The following is a 20437-nucleotide window of genomic DNA, read 5'->3' as shown; positions in this document are numbered from 1 at the left end:
TAACACTACATACATATCATAAGCAATTGCACTTAACAGCTCAATAGCATTTCAAAATATCCAAAGCATGTAACACAGCATGCATATAACCATACCCCCATGGGACATGGTGGAACCACAGCATGGCTAAACTGAGGACACAAAAGCTTACCTTGAAAACTAACAATCTCAGCCAAGAGTCCAACACAAGCTCAAAGCCCAAACACAGCAGTATCACAATCTGTTATGTTTCAATAATATATCAATACTCATACTCTACAAGCATACAATATAAAAGCAACGCCTTTACTTTACGTTTTGCGTCTTAAGGCTTCACACAAAGCCACAAGCCCTTAATCACTTGATTCTGACTTAGTTTAATTATTACAGAAGTTCAACTTCATCAATCTAGGGTCCACAAACCCCCAATAGCCTACTGTGCTACTGTTCTCCGAAATCACAGAATATCCGGATATTTGTCGGGAACATATCCAGATATCAATATCCGGATATCATATCCGGATATCCATATTTGGATAATAAAGGACCCCATATCCGGATATCAATATCCGGATAGACATATCCGGATATTTCGCGACAGACAGCAGCTTTGCATTCGCGAAGATATCCATCCAAGGTACCATTTTTAACACCTTAAAACGTCAAAGCATGCATTTTTATTCTGTTTTAGGTTCATACAACAGTTGGTTACTTGTTTAACTCATTAAACATACCAAGACATCAACTTCAACCCATTAAACTTATGATCAAAGGTTCAACACTTACCCAAGGCTTCAAACTCAGCAAGGGAAGGCTATTGGAGCTCACTTGAAGCTCCTAAAGATTCTGACTTGAAAAGAAAACGAAAATGTAAACAAAGGTGGGTTCTTTGCACTCAAAGATCACTCCTTGGAGCACCAAGTGTCATGACAATGGCTCCACCAACCCCAAACAACCAAGTCAGCACCTCAACACAACAAGAATCGCACCCTAAACTCAGAACAAGGCCACCAACACACTCCCAATGCCCACTCTCACTCACCACAAGTGTTTAGGAGAAGTTTTCAAGAAGAAAATGACCTCAAACCTCAAGAAATGGAGAAAAGATGCCAATAGAACAATATTTTTGGTCAGCCACCCTCAACAAGTCACGTAGCATGAAGGAGTTGTCTAGGGATTTGTGCAAATAAGAGTATATATAGCCCCTCAACAATTAAACACACAGTATTAACATTAATTGCTACGCTTAGCATTTTAATCTCAAACTCATGATTCTTAACCTACTCAATTTTACAAGATTTATCATATTTTTCTTATATTTTTCGTAGAACCTTTCTAGTACGCGCTTTTCCATAGCCAGTATCAGTTCTGGCACCAGTTCTCATTATTTTAACTTGAAACTTGAAATCACAGACCTACATATTATTCCAGGAATATTAATGCACTTATTATAATTTTCCAGGATACTTCATCGGTACACATTTATACCGACTAGTAGAACCAGTATCTGCACTTTTCGTCAGAAAAACGACTTTCAGCATTATTACCCACTTACTATAATTATTAAAGCCTCATAATAATTATTAGGGTCAATTATGGAATTATTTCATAATTTCACATAATTAATTAATTAATTTCCTTAATTAACGGTGCGGGTTCTTACATTCACCCCACATTTTTAGGATTTTGTCCTCAAAATCAGAAAACATACATGTCCCGAAACACTGGTTACTGTCGGAGAAGCTCGTCCTCTCGTTTCCAGAATTACCCTTCAGGAATTCTTCCCGTTCAACGTACTCTGACCATCGAAATGATCTTGCTCCTCAGCTGCTTCTCGCCACGATCGAGAAACTTGAGTGGTCCGACGGGAGTTTTCAAGTTCTCCCGAACCTCCACAACATCCGGTTGCACCACGTGCGAAGGATCCGCTACAACTTGCGAAGTTGATACACGTGAAACACGTTGTGGGTGTTGGTCAAGTTCAGAGACAAGGAAAACCGGTAGACAACTTGTCCTACTCTACCACGTAACTGGTATGGCCCAATGAATCACGGGCTCAGTTTCCTCACTCCGAGTTCCCGAACAACACCGGTGACAGTGAAAGTTTCACAAACACGTGCTCACCCTTACTAAAAGAAAGTGGGCAGACTTTGACAATCTGTCCACAAAGACCCAAAAAGAGTCACAACCAGTCTGAGTTTTCGACAAACCCACAACGAAGTCCATGGAAATACTTTTCCACTTCCATTGCGGTACATTAAGAGGTTGAAGCTCATCAACAGCTTCTGGTGTTCGATCTTCACATTCAGGCATCACAACAACTGGGCACTTAACAACAATGTTCCAACTCATTCCAAGATACGTTGTCCTAGTTTTCTCCACAAGCTCATCTCGACTCTCACGGTTTCCATTCGAGAAGTGCACCCCCAAACAAGGAGGTCACCGACAAAACTCAAAACTTCACAATGACATCAAAACATCATTCGATTCACTGGGATTCCCAGTCACTCTCTCAAAAGAGGTGACCTAACCCCACAAACTCTAATCCACACAAGACTTGAGTGAGTTTGGTCCTATTCTATGACTCTAACCTCGACAAGACTTACAATATAAAATCAATGTCCTCGAAGTAAATTCATATTCATTTCATAGTCCGAAATCATAATCGTGTTCATTTCAACCAATACACGTCAGTTAACATTCTCATTCACATAGTAACGTACCTTAGTTCACGTACACCTGTAAATTTTTTAATTTTAATAACATAATAAATCAAGTGCTATATGCAATATTATACCTCACTCTCCATGGCATCTACAAAATCGAAGTCATATAAAGGTGAAATGACATTGATACATTACCATAATTTATCGTACTTATTTTATGCTTTACACTGCCCATGGTGTTAACATGCCAACTACTTATTAAGCATATCAATAATCAACATACGAACCTAGAGTCATGGAGACCACTCAACTCACAATCTACTTGAACATGCACAAAACTCGCATATACAAGAACGCGCATGGCCTTGCCATAGATTCCAAGTGTTACACACTCAGCTTCCTGAATAGAATTTCACATCCTCAAATAGAGGACCATCACACTTAAGTAATGGCGTAAGGCATCTTACCTTACAACAAAATGACCGGTGCTCCCAAGGAGACACGCTAGGTCAATTGAAGTCTTTCGCCGAAAGACCCTCAGAACGCTACTTCAACTCCGCCAACTCTGGTGGCGACATCCGGTATGAAGCTAATAACAAAGCCCCACCCCAGGCAACAATTCAATGGAGAATTCTATCTCCCGCTGTGGCAGAACTCAGGAATCTCCTCAGGACACACCTCGAGGAATTCCTTCTCCACAGGATTGCCAGTGAGATCCTCCTGTGTCCCACTCACCCAACCTCCCAACAAACATATCTGAATTCCCCTGCACTCAAGGCTCTCTTTGCCTGCAAAAAGATATATATAAGGCGAGGAACAGGCTGTGGAATCACATGGAGACATCACCACTCGCTAGGCACAACAACCAATCAATCCAAAAACAAAACTTGGACATCCAATCCTTGCCAAGGATGATTTCCAAATTAGCCATCGGCAATCCTACCAGATCTACCGAGAAGTCACGGCCCTCCCACTGAAACACGACATCTCGATGTACAGTGGTAGCATCACACTTTTCTCTGGTGGCTATAGTCACCCGCAACGGTGGAGAAGCACAAACATGGGCAACTCAAGCCCCAAAGCAATCGGGGTTGCCATAAACGAATGCATAGCCCCAGAATCAAACAAAACAACAACCACAATTCCACCAATGGAAACAGTACCTCTGACAAGGTTCGGAGCTCGGTCCGACTGCTGCCGATCTAAAGTGTAAACTCACCCCGTGGTAGGTGGCAGATTTGGTGCCGCTGAAGGTAGAAAGGGAACCATCTGTAATGGAACTGCACGAACAGCTGTAGCCCTCGTCGTCTACGATGGACACTCTCTAGCAAAGTGGCCCTCCTTGCCACACTGAAAACATATAGTCTGACCGTTAGCACACGGCCCCAAATGAAACTTCCCACATCACAAGCATCTGGGAGGAGGAGGTCTCGCTGTACTCCCCTGAGTCGTAGTCCCCTGAAACTGATTTGGCGCTTGCCTAGCCGCCAACTGCTTTTCATTGCCCTAACCAGCAAACTTCCTGTCCTTCCAGGAAGTGGAACTACCAGTTCCCTTTACATCAGCAACCTTGGCCCTCTTGGCCTTACTCGTGATACAGACATCCTCGATGTCCTTACACTGTTGCACCAGTGTACCGAAGTCCCTCGATGCAGCTCCACCAATATGCTCCGCAATCACCTCACTAAGTCCCCTGCGGAACTTAGCAGCCAAAAACATCGGAGTTGGCGCCGCCATCCGAAAGTGAGCGAACTTCACAAGTTTATTAAACTTGGCCAGGTACTCGTCAACAGACATCGAGCCCTGAACCAATCTATCAAACTCCTCATACTTCCTCTCCTGCGCATCGTAAGGGAAGTATTTGCCCAAAAAACAGTCCTAGAAGAATAGCCACGTCATAAAATGCCCCTGCATCTCATACGCCTGAGAGGTGTTCATCCACCACTCTTGTGCATCGCCTTCCAGCATGTATGTGGCGAACATCAGCTTCTGCGGATTAGTACACTGCATGACCCAAAGGATTTTATCCAATGCCTGCAACCATCTACCAGCAGCAATGAGATCAAGTGACCCGTCGAAGGAAGGTGGCTTGTGCTTTTGGAAGGCATTCAGCAGGCGATCAATAACATCACGGTCTTTCGCAGGCCCAACAAAGGTTTCCATCGCCCTAGTAAGGTGACCAGTACCACTAACATGGCTCTCGCTCTCCTCCTGCAGACTAGGTGGAGGCGGCGGCGGCGGTGGCGATGGAGGTGGTGGTGGAGGGAACTGACCAACAGCAGGACCAGCCCTCATCTCCTCCAACACGACTCTCATCATCGTCATGTTCGCCATCCTGTTCGCCTCAAGGACATCCTCGGTGGTTTTCCGATTTGCCTCGCGAACATCCTCTGCGGCTTTCCGGTTCGCCTCACGAATGGCGTCCATCATTGCCACGTTGGCCAATCTAGTGGCCTCCTGATCGGCTAATCTAGCCGCCTGCATCTCAGCCAATGCAGCCAGGATAGGATCGAGTTGATCCTCAACAGTCTCACGTGTTCTCTTGGGTCCTACCATGACTCTGCACGAGTTACACAAATTATGAGTTGATCAGGCCCACGCAATGTGATCACATATGCATCATCATAATAACAACCCAATAAAGCAACCACACAAGACAAGACACAACACAACATCCTAAGTTATTGCAATATATACAGGTTTTTCCCTAAAACCTTTGCTCTGATACCATAAAATGTAACACCTCGTGTTAACCCGGTTTGTTAACATGTCATCGTATTAAGCCACCCTTAATTTAAACAAAATGCAGAATATCTTTTTCTTTTCAATTATGACGTCATTATACTTAGCCAAGTTGATTACTTAACCATTTTCATAAAAACATCGCTTGTACGAATATTGCAAAAGACAACTAACTGAAATACCTCATTAATTAATATCATAAATATGTCTCTAGTCATGGAACTACAACACGTAGGCCGGACCATCTAGTAGTTTATACAACACAGATAAACTTAAACCAAACGGAAATCAAAGTGGCATGGACAAACCCCATGCTCACCAAATAAGGCACAAGCCCAACAGCAGTCTCAACTCAATAATCATAAATGACAGGGAACATAAATAGCAACCAAGTCCACATCATGTCAGCATACAACGTAATAACATGATAAAAACATAATCTAACTCAGCTCCGGCCTCCTGCCGCCAGAGGCATCAGCCCCCAAATTACCTGAACCTGAAATAAGCGTCCCCAAACGTGGGGTGAGATCTCTAAACAAGAAATCTCAGTAAGACAAGGGGTCCTCAAGGATCTTCCACCCCAAGCTCATTTAGATGTGCAATATAAGTTCAAAAGAAGTTTAACAATATAATTTCCAAAATAGTGCAATGCAGCATATAATCATGACATGTGTGTTAACTATTCTACTGCTCAGAGATGTGTAGGAATCTATAAACCCACACGGTACTAGCCATTCACTGCACCCGCCCACAGAATCTCCCCCTGGCCTTCTGTAGGCGTAACACTACATACATATCATAAGCAATTGCACTTAACAGCTCAACAGCATTTCAAAATATCCAAAGCATGTAACACAGCATGCATATAACCATACCCCCATGGGACATGGTGGAACCACAACATGGCTAAACCGAGAACACGAAAGCTTACCTTGCAAACTAACAATCCAAGCCAAGAGTCCAACACAAGCTCAAAGCCCAAATACAACAGTATCACAATCTGTTATGTTTCAATAATATATCAATACTCATACTCTACAAGCATACAATATAAAGACAACGCCTTTACTTTACGTTTTACGTCTTAAGGCTTCACACAAAGCCACAAGCCCTTAATCACTTGATTTTGACTTAGTTCAATTATTACAGAAGTTCAACTTCGTCAATCTAGGGTCCACAAACCCCCAATAGCCAACTGCGTGAACAGTGCATCTACTGTTCTCCGAAATCCCAGAATATCCGGATATTTTTCGGGGATATCCGGATACACGTATCCGGATATTTCGCGACAGACAGCAGCTTCTGCATTCGCGAAGATATCCATCCAAGGTACCATTTTTAACATTTTAAAACGTCAAAGCATGCATTTTTTATTTTGTTTTAGGTTCATACAACAGTTGGTTACTTGTTTAACTCATTAAACATACCAAGACATCAACTTTAACCCATTAAACTCATGATCAAAGGTTCAACACTTACCCAAGTCTTCAAACTCAGAAGGGGAAGGCTCTTGGAGCTCACTTGAAGCTCCTAAAGATTCCGACTTGAAAGAAAATGAAAATGTAAACAAATGTGGGTTCTTTGTACTCAAAGATCACTCCTTGGAGCACCAAGTGCCATGACAATGGCTCCACCAACCCCAAACAACCAAGTCAGCACCTCAACACAACAAGAATAGCACCCTAAACTCAGAACAAGGCCACCAACACACTCCCAATGCCCACTCTCACTCACCACAAGTGTTTAGGAGAAGTTTTCAAGAAGAAAATGACCTCAAACCTCAAGAAATGGAGAAGAGAAGCCAATAGAACAATATTTCTGGTCAGCCACCCTCAACAAGTCACGTAGCATGAAGGAGTTGTCTATGGTTTTATGCAAATAAGAGTATATATAGCCCCTTAACAATTAAACACACAGTATTAACATTAATTGTTACGCTTAGCATTTTAATCCCAAACTCAGGATTCTTAACCTATTCAATTTTACAAGGTTTATCATATTTTTCTTATATTTTTCGCAGCACCTTTCTGGTACGCGCTTTTCCATAGCCAGTATCAGTTCTGGCACCAATTATCATTATTTTAACTTGAAACTTGAAATCACAGACCTACATATTATTCCAGGAATATTCATGCACTTTTCATAATCACCATTTGGTATTATGCTATCAAGTTGATAATATGTTTTCCAAGCTATTCATCACAATTCACAGCAGCGTAAATAAAAATACATAATGATAGTTTGTATTTACATATACACATAATACTTGGCTATACACTTCTATCATAATGCGCAATTCACATATACAATGTCATGGGACCTTATTCATAAAATTCATCATCAAGAAAAATGGGAGACAACATTAACGTATACTTTGCATTATATATTCTTTGTTATATCTATGTTTTTGCAATTCATGATATTCACATATTATATGAATTGCATTCTCCATTAAATCAAAGTCATAACACTTACTCAACAGCTTGACTATAACACCTCACATTTCTAAAACATATATTAACATATTAAATGTGGATTAAAAGGAAGGATTAGTGAATATCCTGAAAATTAGGTCAAAATACAAAGGAAGGGTAAAACGGTAATTAGCCAAACACGTAACCCTAGGAAGGTAAAATTTAGTAGGAGGTCTCAAATAGGAAAACTAACCCTGGAAATGGATTCAGAACGAAAAATTGAGTGGTTAGGCAAGTTTCTAAAAATTCGGTGAATAGCGTTTTTACCGGGTAAAAATATCGCGATACAATTGCACCGTAAAGCGTGCTGATTGAATTCTGAGCTCTAAGTTTTGATATAAGTTATAAATGGTACATAGGACTAGGAAATATGATTTCTGATGAAAATTGATGGAAATGAGTAAGTTTGAGGAAGCGTGCCCACGACGCGAATAATAGCTTAAAACTGCAATTTTTCCTAACGACCAGAAAACTCTGGATTAATCTGATCAAGGGAAATTAAAGGACAGTGGTTAATGTTAAAAATTAGAGTTTCTAAATAGGTTATGAAAGTATGGACGTTTAGTGGAATAGGCGGGAGATTTGAATTAGTTTGAAATCGCGTGAGGTGGCGGTGGGCCCACCTCACTTAAGTGACTATATGACAACATCAAAATGTCACTATTCATCATCCTTTTCCTCCCTCTCTCTCTCTCTCCTCAAAATCGTGACCCATCTTCCCCTCCATGGCCATTTGCCTTCCAATCTTCTTTCTACCATAACTCCTTCAATACTACCCCGAAACAAGAAAAGTTTGTGAGCAAAGTTGTTGGAAATTATCATCCGAACACATCCCACTGATTAGTTTTCCTTGAAACCCTCTCATTTGAGAGAAAAGAGCCAAAAACAGCCACGAAAATTGGAGGAAATTGGAGGTTTTTGGAGTTGTTTCTTCAAGCCATTGCTTGGGGATCACTTGTAGCGGTCCTAGCCCAAGCTTGTGAGTATATTTCAACACTTTTTATAGCTTGATTCATGAATCTAAATTTTGAAAACCTAGAGCTAAATTGTGTGATTGATGTAGTTAGAGAGCTCAAATGGAAATTGTGTATTAGACAATTGTGGCTTAGAATGATGTTTTAGAGTGATAAATGTCATAAAATTATTGAGAAATTTGGATGATAACTTACTGAATTTTTGGGTTGTGATTCCATGACTTTGTGATTTTGATTGGTTGAATGATTGTGAAATTGAGTTGTGAAATGGTTGTATGAGTTAATAATATGATTGTATGATGTATGTGAATGTTGAATTGGATTGAATAACCCTTGGTGTAAGGCTATGAGCATTTCAGCCATGTAGGGTAATAGGGAAGTTGATGTTGTAAAATTATGTGGTTGATGTGTTGTGTGGTTAAATGGTATTTGGATGGGTTGTATGTTGAGTGAATGCATTGGAAGTTAAGGAAAAATAATTGGATTGTGTGTGATGTGCATTTGGACCTAGAGTGGAATAATTGGGAAAAATGATGTTGTGATGGTGTAAGATGGAAAGTGGGACCTAAAATGGTGTTGTGGTAGCCTTAGGATGCAAAAGAAAAATAAAAAGAAAATTTAGGAAAATATTTTAGAATTTAAGCCTATGTTGGTCGGACCTACCATGTGTAGGGGAGGATTTTTGATGTTTTGTGATCTTGGTGGATTTCACCTTGTATTGATGATCCTTGTGTGGTCATTGTAGGTTGCCTCCCGAGGAATTGAACTCAGAACCGTAAGCTTGGTGGGTTGGCTTTGGTCCTGGACCAAATGGATTTAGGTGAGTGGCCTTGAACCTATGCATTAAATTCTTTATAATCATGTATATGCATTGGTGAATGGAAATTGAATTGGGGAATGTCCTATGTGTAGGCATTTCTGTTTGTACCAAGCCCGAGAACGTATTGATTTGGAGCTATAAGAAGGAGATTATTCAGGTAATCCTTTGGTACTGGGGTTTGATCCCCGTGTGTGCTCCACCATGTCCGTTGAGGGTAGTGGTTGGAGATGTATGTGAATAATATAGTATAACATGTTCATGCATTATTGTATGTTTAGTGATACATAGGATGTACCGAGTCTCTGGCCAGTAGACAGTTGCCTTCGGGCGTTACGGACTTCCGCTAGATAGGTCTCCATGAGGGACCTGGGGTCGTGGTGTGTGTAACAGCCCGTTACGTACCAGAAGTGTTATCAGTGCATATGGTATTAAGCGCAGTTACAATCACAGTAATTGAGTTAATTAAATTACGGGTAAACTTTTTTTCTTTATTAAATCCTTCTAGTTAAACATTTGACATTTCCGTAATCAATTAAAACAACATCGTAATTATAAATGCAAAACTTGCGGAAGCATAAAACTCATTTATTATAACCCCACTAAACAATACCATTAAGTCTGGGTTATAAAAATGACATATTTTCAAATTTTGCCCAGTGGGAATCGATTCCCAGCAGCTACAGTAACACACAGAAGCTTAATTTTTGCTCCCCTATTTTTGGGAATCGATTCCCATTCTTAGGAATCGGTTCCCAGCCTTCACAATGGCTGAAATTTGCGTGTTCTGTTTCAGGGAATCGATTCCCAACATAAGGGAATCGATTCCCTACTGTGAAATATCAGTTTTGACAGCTTTTTCACTTCTCAAGGGATCCATACTTTCATTTCTGACACTTTAATACTTAATGTAACCCATGTGTCATTACTAATGTAGGCTCTAGGACCTTCCATCATGCATATTCATTATATAATGGATCAATTACAATATTTTCCAATTTCAAAGCCATTTAATCATCAAATGGTCACTTTACATCATAAGACTCCAAATGCCTCAAAATACAAAATATGTGGCCATGGACAAGTCTCATGCTCACCCAAAATACAAATATAAACAAGAGGCATAAATTTACATCAACTACATAGACTTAGATTCTAGTCATTAACACCACAAAAACATGGAAATCTCAACATGCAATATGTTCATGATCTAAGTCCAATATGCTAAATGTCATACTATGTGCATCAAATAAACTCCTCTAAAATGTCATGCTATCCATATGCACATCATGATCTAACTCCTCCACTAAGAGGGACTCTTGCCCGAAGCTCCTCCATGCTCGCTATAGCCTGAAATGATGTCCCAAAATGCGGGGTGAGATATCCAAATATATCTCAGTAAACCAAGGGTACTAGAGGATCACTCCACCCCATGGCTCACTCAATGTACAACAATAACATCATGTAAAATGCATAACATACAAAATCACCAAACAACTGGGCACAAATCCAAGAACATCCACATCAGGATTCCGTTCAAGGACCCCATCATATAACTCCCGGGAAGCTTCCTGGTGCCTCTCTCATAGATGAGACGACCCCATGGCAAAACCCAACTGGAACTCCTCATGAGCCCTATCCAGCGGAAGTCCCACGTTTGGATTATCCTGGTACCGGTCCCAGAGTCGGTCCCACGGCAAAACCCGACCGGAATCCCCAAAGGATATCTCCAGCGAAAGTCCAAACCAACACACATCTACTTGCCAGAGATCACAAAATTTCACACACAACATGCTCCAAGAATGTCACACAATCAAGCAGTAATGCATGAACATACATATTCACACAATGTCCAAAGGCACAAAATCCAACCACAACCTTCCACTTGGTGTGGTGGAGCACACAAGGGATAAAAACACAACTTCCAAAGGTTTACCTCAACTCCACAACTATTGCTCTTCCACGTAAGCTCCAAGCTTATTCCACTTCTATTGGTTCCATGAGAGGAAACCTATATGATCGAACAATAATGATCAACAATACAATTCACAAGGCAATCAATTCACTTTCAAAATACTCATACACAAACCCATTCACTTAGGCCAAAGGGCTATTTACACTTATTTTGCCTTGTACATCATTATAGGTCAAATTACCACATACTCAATACATCCAACATTCTTCCTTTCAATTCCACAACATCATACCAACCTACCATCCATTTAAACACCATTTACAACCATACAACCTCAACTACACAATTTTTACATCATTTTTCCTCCAAACCCTTTATGGTTCGAATTCTTCAAGGAAGCCTACACCAAGGCTTTCAAGTCAATTTAACACTTTCACATGTCTTATAATCTCATTATTAACCCATACCAATGCTCCACAACTCAATTATCCAATCCCACCATCATACCAATTCACAAAGTATTGAAAACTCATCACAAAATTGCCTAAGTTAAATTTCCCAAATCACAATAATTTTTATTACATCAATCATCATCATTTATCATTTTAAGCATTTAATTCCAAAGGAGACATATCATTTAATGCTCTTAACTATCACAACTCAACTTACATAATCAAAACCCTCATCAATTTTATGATCTCCATGAAAACTCAAAGAAAATAGGAAAACTTACCACCAATAGCCTCCAATGGTCCAAGGGAGTGATCTACAACAAATGGTTCAACACAAAAAGCCCCAAAAATTCTCCAAAAACTCAATATTTTCGTGGCTGAAATAGGGCATTATCTCCCTCCACAAAGCTCCCCACAAGGTGCACTCTACATGAAAGTCACTCACAATCTCAAGGAGAACAACTATGTAGTTGGAAGCTTCTCTCAAAAGTGTCTAGAAAATGAGTTGGAAATTCAAAGCTCCAAACCCTCTAAAATGGTACCGTTTCTCGACGGAAGAGAGGAGAAGAGAGGAGAGAGAAACTGATTTTTGAGTGTAAACGGGTCACTTGCTCACTTAAACCACTTATGTAGGTCCCACATGTCTTTTAACTTTCTTAAATCATCCATTTTAACCCACAAATTCATAACCTACGTATTTTTCTCGTTCACGTCATATTTTTATTTCCCAAATATACTGATCATAATTTCACACTTATCGGTATAATTATACCACAGTATTTTACACCAGAAAATTCACTATTCGTCAAATTTTCTGAAACTTTCCTATCCACTCAATTTTTCGTTCTGAATCCATTTCCGGCATTGTTTTTACCATTTGAGACTTTCTACTCAATTTTTTTGTCTCGGGTTACGTGTTTGGTAAATTAACATTTTGTCCTTTTTACATATTTTGGCCTTAATTTCAGGATTTTCACTAATCCTTCCTTTTTCATTCACATTATCATATATAATCATACATTTAGAATTATGAGGTGTTATAGTGTGTCATCCGGATAGGAGCACACTAGGAAGTCTTGGGTGTATATGGATGGAGGGTGCCTTGGTTGATGTTCTGGGAACACTCTTTGGTTTGAAACCCGTAGGCCATATGCCGAGGCCAATAGGCCGGACGTTGCGTGGCTTTGGCATTGATCATTCCAGCTTCGTCGTATTTTGTTTTCCTATGCTTCCCACTTCACTAAATCCCTTGCTTTATCCCGTTTTAAATGTTATATTATGTTGTTGATATGCATCGAAGTGAGCCATTGGGCGGAGTATTCTCTAGAACCTCTGATTTACTGAGATATATTCGTATATCTCACCCCACTTTGGGGACTTTATTTCAGGTAGTGCCTGTGGTGTCGGAGCGGCAGGCAAGAGGCCCGTAGGATGAGCTCATGGATTATGGTGGATTTTGCATTTTGTGGTCATTGGGCTTAGGCTAGACTTAGGGCATGAACACTGTATGTAGAGTTAGACTTATGCATTGTATCATCACTGTTCATGCCATATTTTGTCTAAGTTCAGCTTATGTTTATCATTATTTATTTTGGTGGATCATTATGTATATTTGGAGAATTGTTGTAATATTTGTAAAGAAGCTTGCAATTTGTATTATGGAGACTTGATGTAATATGGAAGCATATGTATACGATGAAAGGGTAATAGGCCTATTCTAGGATTTGATTTATGTTTTATGTCGAAGAATTGCATGCAAAGGGATTAATGTGATTGAAATGACTTAAGGATTTATAATGAAATCATTGAATTGTAAAGTAAGCTAAATGATATAAATTGTGAAGGATTGTAAGAGCACCAAGGCATTGCTGGTCCTTGAGTGCCACCCGTGATTATTAGGTATAAAATTGAGGTTAGATAACACACCTTCAAAGGTGGGATTTATTGGAAAAACAAAGGAAACTTTGGCAAAATTTCTAGAAATTCACAGAATTTGGGTGAACTTTAGGAGAGCATATCTGCCTCCACAAAAGTCCAATAGGGACGTGCCATACGCCATTTTAAAGATTGTGATGTCAAATACCTCGTGTCAAAATTTGAGAGTCATAGAAGTTGCAAGCAGTCCTGTAGAAGGAAAAGAGAATAGACTGCTCAAAACGCCACTGCACTTGTGGCTGTTCTGGTGCAAGTTTGGAAAATTTATTCCTGCTTCGTTTCTTGGTCAAATTAGGTGTATGATATGTCAAATTGAAGCTTGAGGTGGCTAGTTTACTGTATACAAATTTGAGAGAAATTGGTTGAGTGAATTTTCCATAATCACTGAGAGAGTGAGGACTGTTCGGAGTCCTGTTTGGGGTTGGCTGACAGATTTGCTTGTCTAACTTCAAACGATGATATCCGAAGCAAACGAGAACTTTATGACTCGTGTGATAGCTCGTTAGAAAGGTAATTAAGTCTAGAATAACTACTAAAAGATGAGAGGTTCTCGACATGCAGTTTATCCGCAGTAATTAAAATACCTAACCATGTTCGGATAGGTAGAAAATGTAAAAGTGTGATTTTAGCTAAGTGGGTTTATGGAAACCCCTTTGTGACTTGAGAGAAGTATTATATGATGTTTAGACAGTTTAAATAATAATTCCGCAAATAGTTTACAGTTACGATCACAACTTTTATTTATTACGCTTATTATTATTTTAAATGCTCGCGTAATAAAAAGGAAAAAGTTTACTCGCATTTTTATAAATGAATTGCTGTGATTGTAACTGCGCTTAATATCATAGTCAATGTTAACAATACATGTGTACAACGGGCTGTTACATTGACTAGACAAGGGAATTCATAATAAAAGATATGAATGACTAGGTCGCTTTCAGCGATTACTTAAAATTTGAAATCACATTCACATATGATAAATCCTTTCACCTTGGGTTGTTTTCCCATTCATTCTGAGGTTATTAGCATAATTAATTCATGAATTAATATATATATATATATATATATATATATATATATATATATATAAAGTTTTGACCTTTTAAAAAAAATCTAAATTTCTTGATTCCATTCAACAACATGGATTTTATAATCGTATACACAAGACTCTGATACCAAATGAAAGATTTAAAATTCCAGGATCATGTATATGATTATAAAATATCCAAATAATATGAAATCAGGGTAGGGATTATGCGTACCTTGTTGGGCTATCACAAAGCCGGAGGAAAGGGGAACATGACGGCTCATGAGATGGGAGCATGACGGCTCATGAGACTTGACCCCAATATAAATAGGCTAGGGAAAGGACCTAGTCAAATACCCTAAAAAAGTTTGTCTATTGGATCCACCCATCATGAAAAATCAGGGTCACACTAAAGCCTACACTGATGCCCAACTAAGCCCAATTCTAACATATGCCAAAAGTCCAACTCAATATGATTACAACGGGCTAATCAAAATAATAAAATTAGAATATCTATTAACTCGATTAATTTTAAAAAATAAAAGTAATTGCCCACATAAATAAAATTTTCCAACAACAGTTTTATTATCAGTTGGTCTAATCACCAAAACTAGACCTCTTGTTATGCTTGACATCATGTAATGAAAAAAATCTATACACCTTCCTTTGGAAGTTGTATTTGACAAATTCTACTCTTCTAAGGGAGATTTCTCATGCTTCCTCTTTGTTATTATACATGTAATTATTATATTTGTGTGTTTTCATATCTTTAGGGTAATGCTTGGTTCATTATTTATTATGATGTAGGAGGAAAGTGCAATTCTTATGCATAAAATTCTTACCAGAAAAGTTAGTGTCTTTTTATATATTTGCTTTGAAATATAATAAGTGGCAATTGTGCATTTGAATTTTTAAACTTATGTGACATTATTTAGTAAATATTTTATATTAGTATGCGAGAATTCATAGTAAATTTTGTTTCCTAATAAATTTATGTAATTACGATAAATATTTTGATAATTTAATATGTAAATTTTTTTGGCCCGAACTAAAATTGAAACCTGACTCTGCCACATGATGCAGTGCTCGTCTTCTTCGTCATTCCATTCGTAATGTTCTACTAAGAAGGGACCTTGACAAGTAGGTAATCTTTTTTTTTTGCTTCATTATTTTAAATTGATTTTTTATTTATTTTGAAATGTTGGATTATTGTGGAATTTGTGTGCAGGAGTGTGGGTAAAAGGATTATGCGTGCGTTGTTGTGGATTGTGACGACGGCTATAATGTGCGCTCTCATTCTGTGTATTTTATATGATATAACTATGAAATTCTATTTACTTTGAACTTTGTATTGCACCTTTTTTTAGTTACTTTCTCTGTATGTGTGTGTGGGTGTGTATATATGTAAGGTAGGACTGAGTTGTTGTTTGTGTAACAGTTGAAGTGTATTTTCAAGGACCGAGGATTATGGGAACCTTGGGTGGTTGGATAACGGATTGGATTTGTTTGATGGCCATTTGGTTAGTACAGTCTCTCAACATGAAAACAAAAGGAGGGTTTCGTGTAATTAATGCAGGGTGGGATACGTTAATCGATTATTGTAATCGATTAACTTTGTTTTCAATAGTAAAAGTTTTTTTTTTTTATGATTTAATCGATTAGTGTTGTAATCGATTAAACCTTCACTTGATAGTTAAATATGGGCAGATTGATGGAATATTTTGGGTTAAGAAAATTTGGTTATTTTTTAATTAATGAGGGGCATAATGATCAAAAAAGTCAAGAATTAGGGGCTGTTTGATTTCTCTTTCCAAAAATAGTTTTATGATTTTCAGAAAAAAAAAAAAAAAAAAAAAAAACCTATTTGATAAGGCCTTTTTTTTTATGAAAATAGTTCTAAAAATTATAACTATTTTTAAGTTTTAGAATCAAATTTGAAGAACATATGAGTTGTTCTACAAAACAGTTTTAACAATTGTTATCAAAAAAAAAAAAAAAAACAGTTTTAACAATAAAAAAGAGTAAATATCATATTTGGTCCTCAGCAAATTTCATGATACCCGCTTTAGTCCCTAGCAAATAAAAAGGCTATTCGTGGTCTTAAGAAATTCAAAATGGACTCACTTAGTTAAAATCGTGGTACCTCACAAATTCAAAAAAGACCCACATTAGTCCCTTAAAAGGACTAAAATGGATCCACTTTGAATTTCTTAGGAACCATGAATAGCCTTTTTATTTGCTAGGAGATAAAGCAGGCATCGTAAAATTTGCTGAGGATCGAAAAATGTATTTACTCGTAAAAAAATTATAACAAAATCAAACGCACCCTAACTCTCTGCTTTTTAGTGATTATGTTTCCTTATGTAATACTCATTATATTCTTTTGAATTAATTTCTTCATGGGGCTTAATGTATACTTATCATTTGTGTGACGCGATTTTTCGGAATCTTTGTAAAATAAAAAGCATCAAATTTATTTATTAGCAATAATAATATTTTAATATTTTATCTTTTCCTTTTAGTAAGGAAATTTGAAATATTGATATGATTTATATTTAATAAATGATATCGTGCACTTAAATGCTTGAATATTAAAATTATTTATGAAATATTATGAAAGGATTTCGAATTACCACTAGATAATATTTTCATGTTTCTCAAAAATCATGCCGGACAAATTAAAATTATTTGTGGTGTTAAATATAGCTAATTTTAATATGATGTTTTCAACTGACCGTTACTAATTCAGTTTTTAAAATATTTTCCAGAATAAAAAAGGATTAAAAGAAAAGGATTATAAATTTTCAGTTTGGTAAGATGAAATTGACACTATGAATTATGATGTAATCCATTACATCACACTTGTATATTGAATTAATAATAGATTGGAAACCAAATGTGAGTGTTTCTCTTGGGCAAAAAGAAAAAGGAGAATTTTTTTTTTTACTTGGCTGACTTAAGCCATGACACACAGTGAGAACTCTAATATCTATTAGACATTACGTTTCAAATTAGAAGTCCTAGAACTTAGCAACGGTCAATGTATCGGGAGCATGAATTCGGTATTATTTTTTATTAAAAAGGAAAAATTATTAAGATTTAAAGAAAAATATAAAAAAAATAGATAAAAAAAGAAAAAAAAAATCTCTTTTAAATAAAGGAGAACGCCAAATTTGATGCTCCCACACTGAAATTGTTCCCGAGCAATTGAGCATTCTGTCTATAAAGAAAAAATAAAAGTAAGTCAACCAAAAAAAGAAAAAAAGGAATTATGAGAATATGCGTCGACATTCCAGTAAACTACAATAATCAAGCCTATACGTTTTGCATTACATTATTATATTCCAAAGTCCATAAAACTATTCACTCCAAAGCCACTATAAATAAACAAGCCTATACGTTTTCTTGTCATTACAATTCACTTCTTTGAGTTCTTGTCATTTCTTCATCTTTCTGTACTATATCTTAACTATAAGAATGGCGGATGAGGTGGTTCTGCTAGATTTCTGGCCAAGTCCCTTTGGGATGAGGGTTAGGATTGCACTTGCTGAGAAGGGTATCAAGTATGAGAACAAAGAAGAGGACTTGAGGAACAAGAGTCCTCTGCTCCTCCAAATGAACCCGGTTCACAAGAAAATCCCGGTTCTTATCCACAATGGCAAGTCCATTTGTGAATCTCTCATTGCTGTTCAGTACATTGATGAGGTCTGGAATGATAGATCTCCTTTGTTGCCTTCTGATCCTTACCAGAGAGCACAGGCTAGATTCTGGGCCGATTTTGTTGACAAGAAGGTATACCCTTTTGCGTTAATTTTTGTGATTGTTGCTTGTAATTTCTTTGCCTTTGCTTTTATTGATATGCTTTTAGAATAGAAATGACGTAATTTAGGTTATTACCATGTTGCTGTCTATTATTATTTCTGACCCGTTACATGTAATGTGAAACATGTGAGATGCATATAATGGAAAATGGACCCTTTTTTCTTTTAAGATTCTCCACAACCAATCTTTGGTCATTAGTATTAGTTCAACTACTTTTCCTGTTTGAAAGTTTTGTTTTAATATTCCTCTGCCTCCTTTATATACATGTAGCAAAAGATCCTACTTATCAGAGATTAGACAGGAAGTGTCTTTTATGTCAAACAACAAAAAGCATTTGGAATATTATCTTTGACAACTCTTTTAGTATAGTTGTTAGTGTCCTTCCCCTTTTTCATTCTTGCATTTTATGGTCTAATTGAGTGTGTTTATTCTCAAATGTCAAATAGATAAATGATATTGGAAGGAAGCTTTGGACAAAAAAAGGAGAAGAACAAGAAGCTGCCAAGAAGGACTTCATAGATGCCATTAAATTGTTGGAGGAACAGCTTGGAGACAAGACTTATTTTGGAGGAGACAAGATTGGCTTTGTGGATTTAGCACTTGTTCCATTCTACTCTTGGTTTAAAGCTTATGAGACTTTTGGCAACTTCAAGACAGAGAGTGAGTGCCCCAAGTTTATTGCTTGGGCCAAGAGGTGCATGCAGAAAGAGAGTGTTTCCAAGTCTCTTCCTGAACAGGAAAAAGTCTATGATTTCATTGTGGAGAGAAGAAAGAGGATGGGTATTGAGTAGATTGGAGGCATATTAGTAAAGTACTTGTCTGTCATTGTTCGTGTGCTTCTCCTTTCATATAAAGTATTTAGTAACCGAGGACACTTAAAGGTGCCAAACTTCATGCTTTGTTGCATGAATATGTTGGTTTTCAAATAATTAAGATGTATCTTGGATTATTATATAGTTTTATTATATAGTTTTATTATCAGTTGGTCTAATCACCATAACTAGACCTGTTGTTATGCTTGACATCATGTAATGAAAAAAATTTATACACCTTCCTTTGGCAGTTGTATTTGACATATTCTACTCTCCTAAGTGATGATTTCTCATGCTTCCTCTTTGTTTCTTTAAGCATGCACTACAAGAAAATATGTGTTTTGCGACGGATGTTTTGTGACGGTTGGCCTCCAACCGTCATAGAATAAGTTACAACGACGGTTACGTCGACGGTCAACTGAACCCTTGTTGAATATCATAATTCTACGACGGAAATTAGAGACGGTTATCAACCGACGCAGAATGTTGTATTTAAAGTAGGTTCAAACCGACGCAGAATACAAACAAGACGGCGTTTATCAACCGACGCAGAATTTTTTATTTAACGTCGGTTGAAACCGACGCATAATACAAGACAAGACGGCGTTTATCAACCGACGCATAATTTTTTATTTGAAGTCGGTTTCAACCGCCGCAGAATACAAAAGAAGACGGCGTTTTTCAACTGACGCAGAATGTAAAACAAGACGACGTTCTTCAACGAACATGAATATTGTTGTTTGCGAACATTCTTTGCGCATAATGGCACTCAGCTGTATTCGAACACATTATACATTGCCCTAATTTTGTTGAGTATGTCTA

General features: G+C 37.7%; 1 protein-coding gene across 3 annotated transcripts; it reads left to right on the top strand.

Moving 5' to 3' along the window:
* Window positions 1-18425: 18425 nt before the first annotated feature.
* Window positions 18426-19668, top strand: LOC133294892 (probable glutathione S-transferase). Of its 3 annotated transcripts, XM_061493650.1 has the most exons (3): window positions 18426-18643; window positions 18701-18787; window positions 19267-19668. In XM_061493650.1, the coding sequence occupies exons 1-3, from the start codon at window positions 18459-18461 to the stop codon at window positions 19592-19594; spliced, it is 600 nt and encodes a 199-aa protein (XP_061349634.1). In that variant the 5' UTR covers window positions 18426-18458; the 3' UTR covers window positions 19595-19668. The 3 variants fall into 3 exon arrangements, with proteins under 3 accessions (XP_061349634.1, XP_061349633.1, XP_061349632.1); XM_061493649.1 differs by having other exon boundaries at window positions 18429-18787; XM_061493648.1 differs by having other exon boundaries at window positions 18431-18773; window positions 19250-19668.
* The last annotated feature ends 769 nt before the right edge of the window (window positions 19669-20437 follow it).

The sequence above is a fragment of the Gastrolobium bilobum genome, unplaced genomic scaffold, assembly GCF_033153095.1.
Source record: "Gastrolobium bilobum isolate Gb01-03AN ecotype WA unplaced genomic scaffold, APGP_CSIRO_Gbil_v1 utg78367, whole genome shotgun sequence".
In the NCBI taxonomy this organism is placed as follows: Eukaryota; Viridiplantae; Streptophyta; class Magnoliopsida; order Fabales; family Fabaceae; genus Gastrolobium; species Gastrolobium bilobum.
This window is presented reverse-complemented; position numbering and strand designations above follow the sequence as displayed.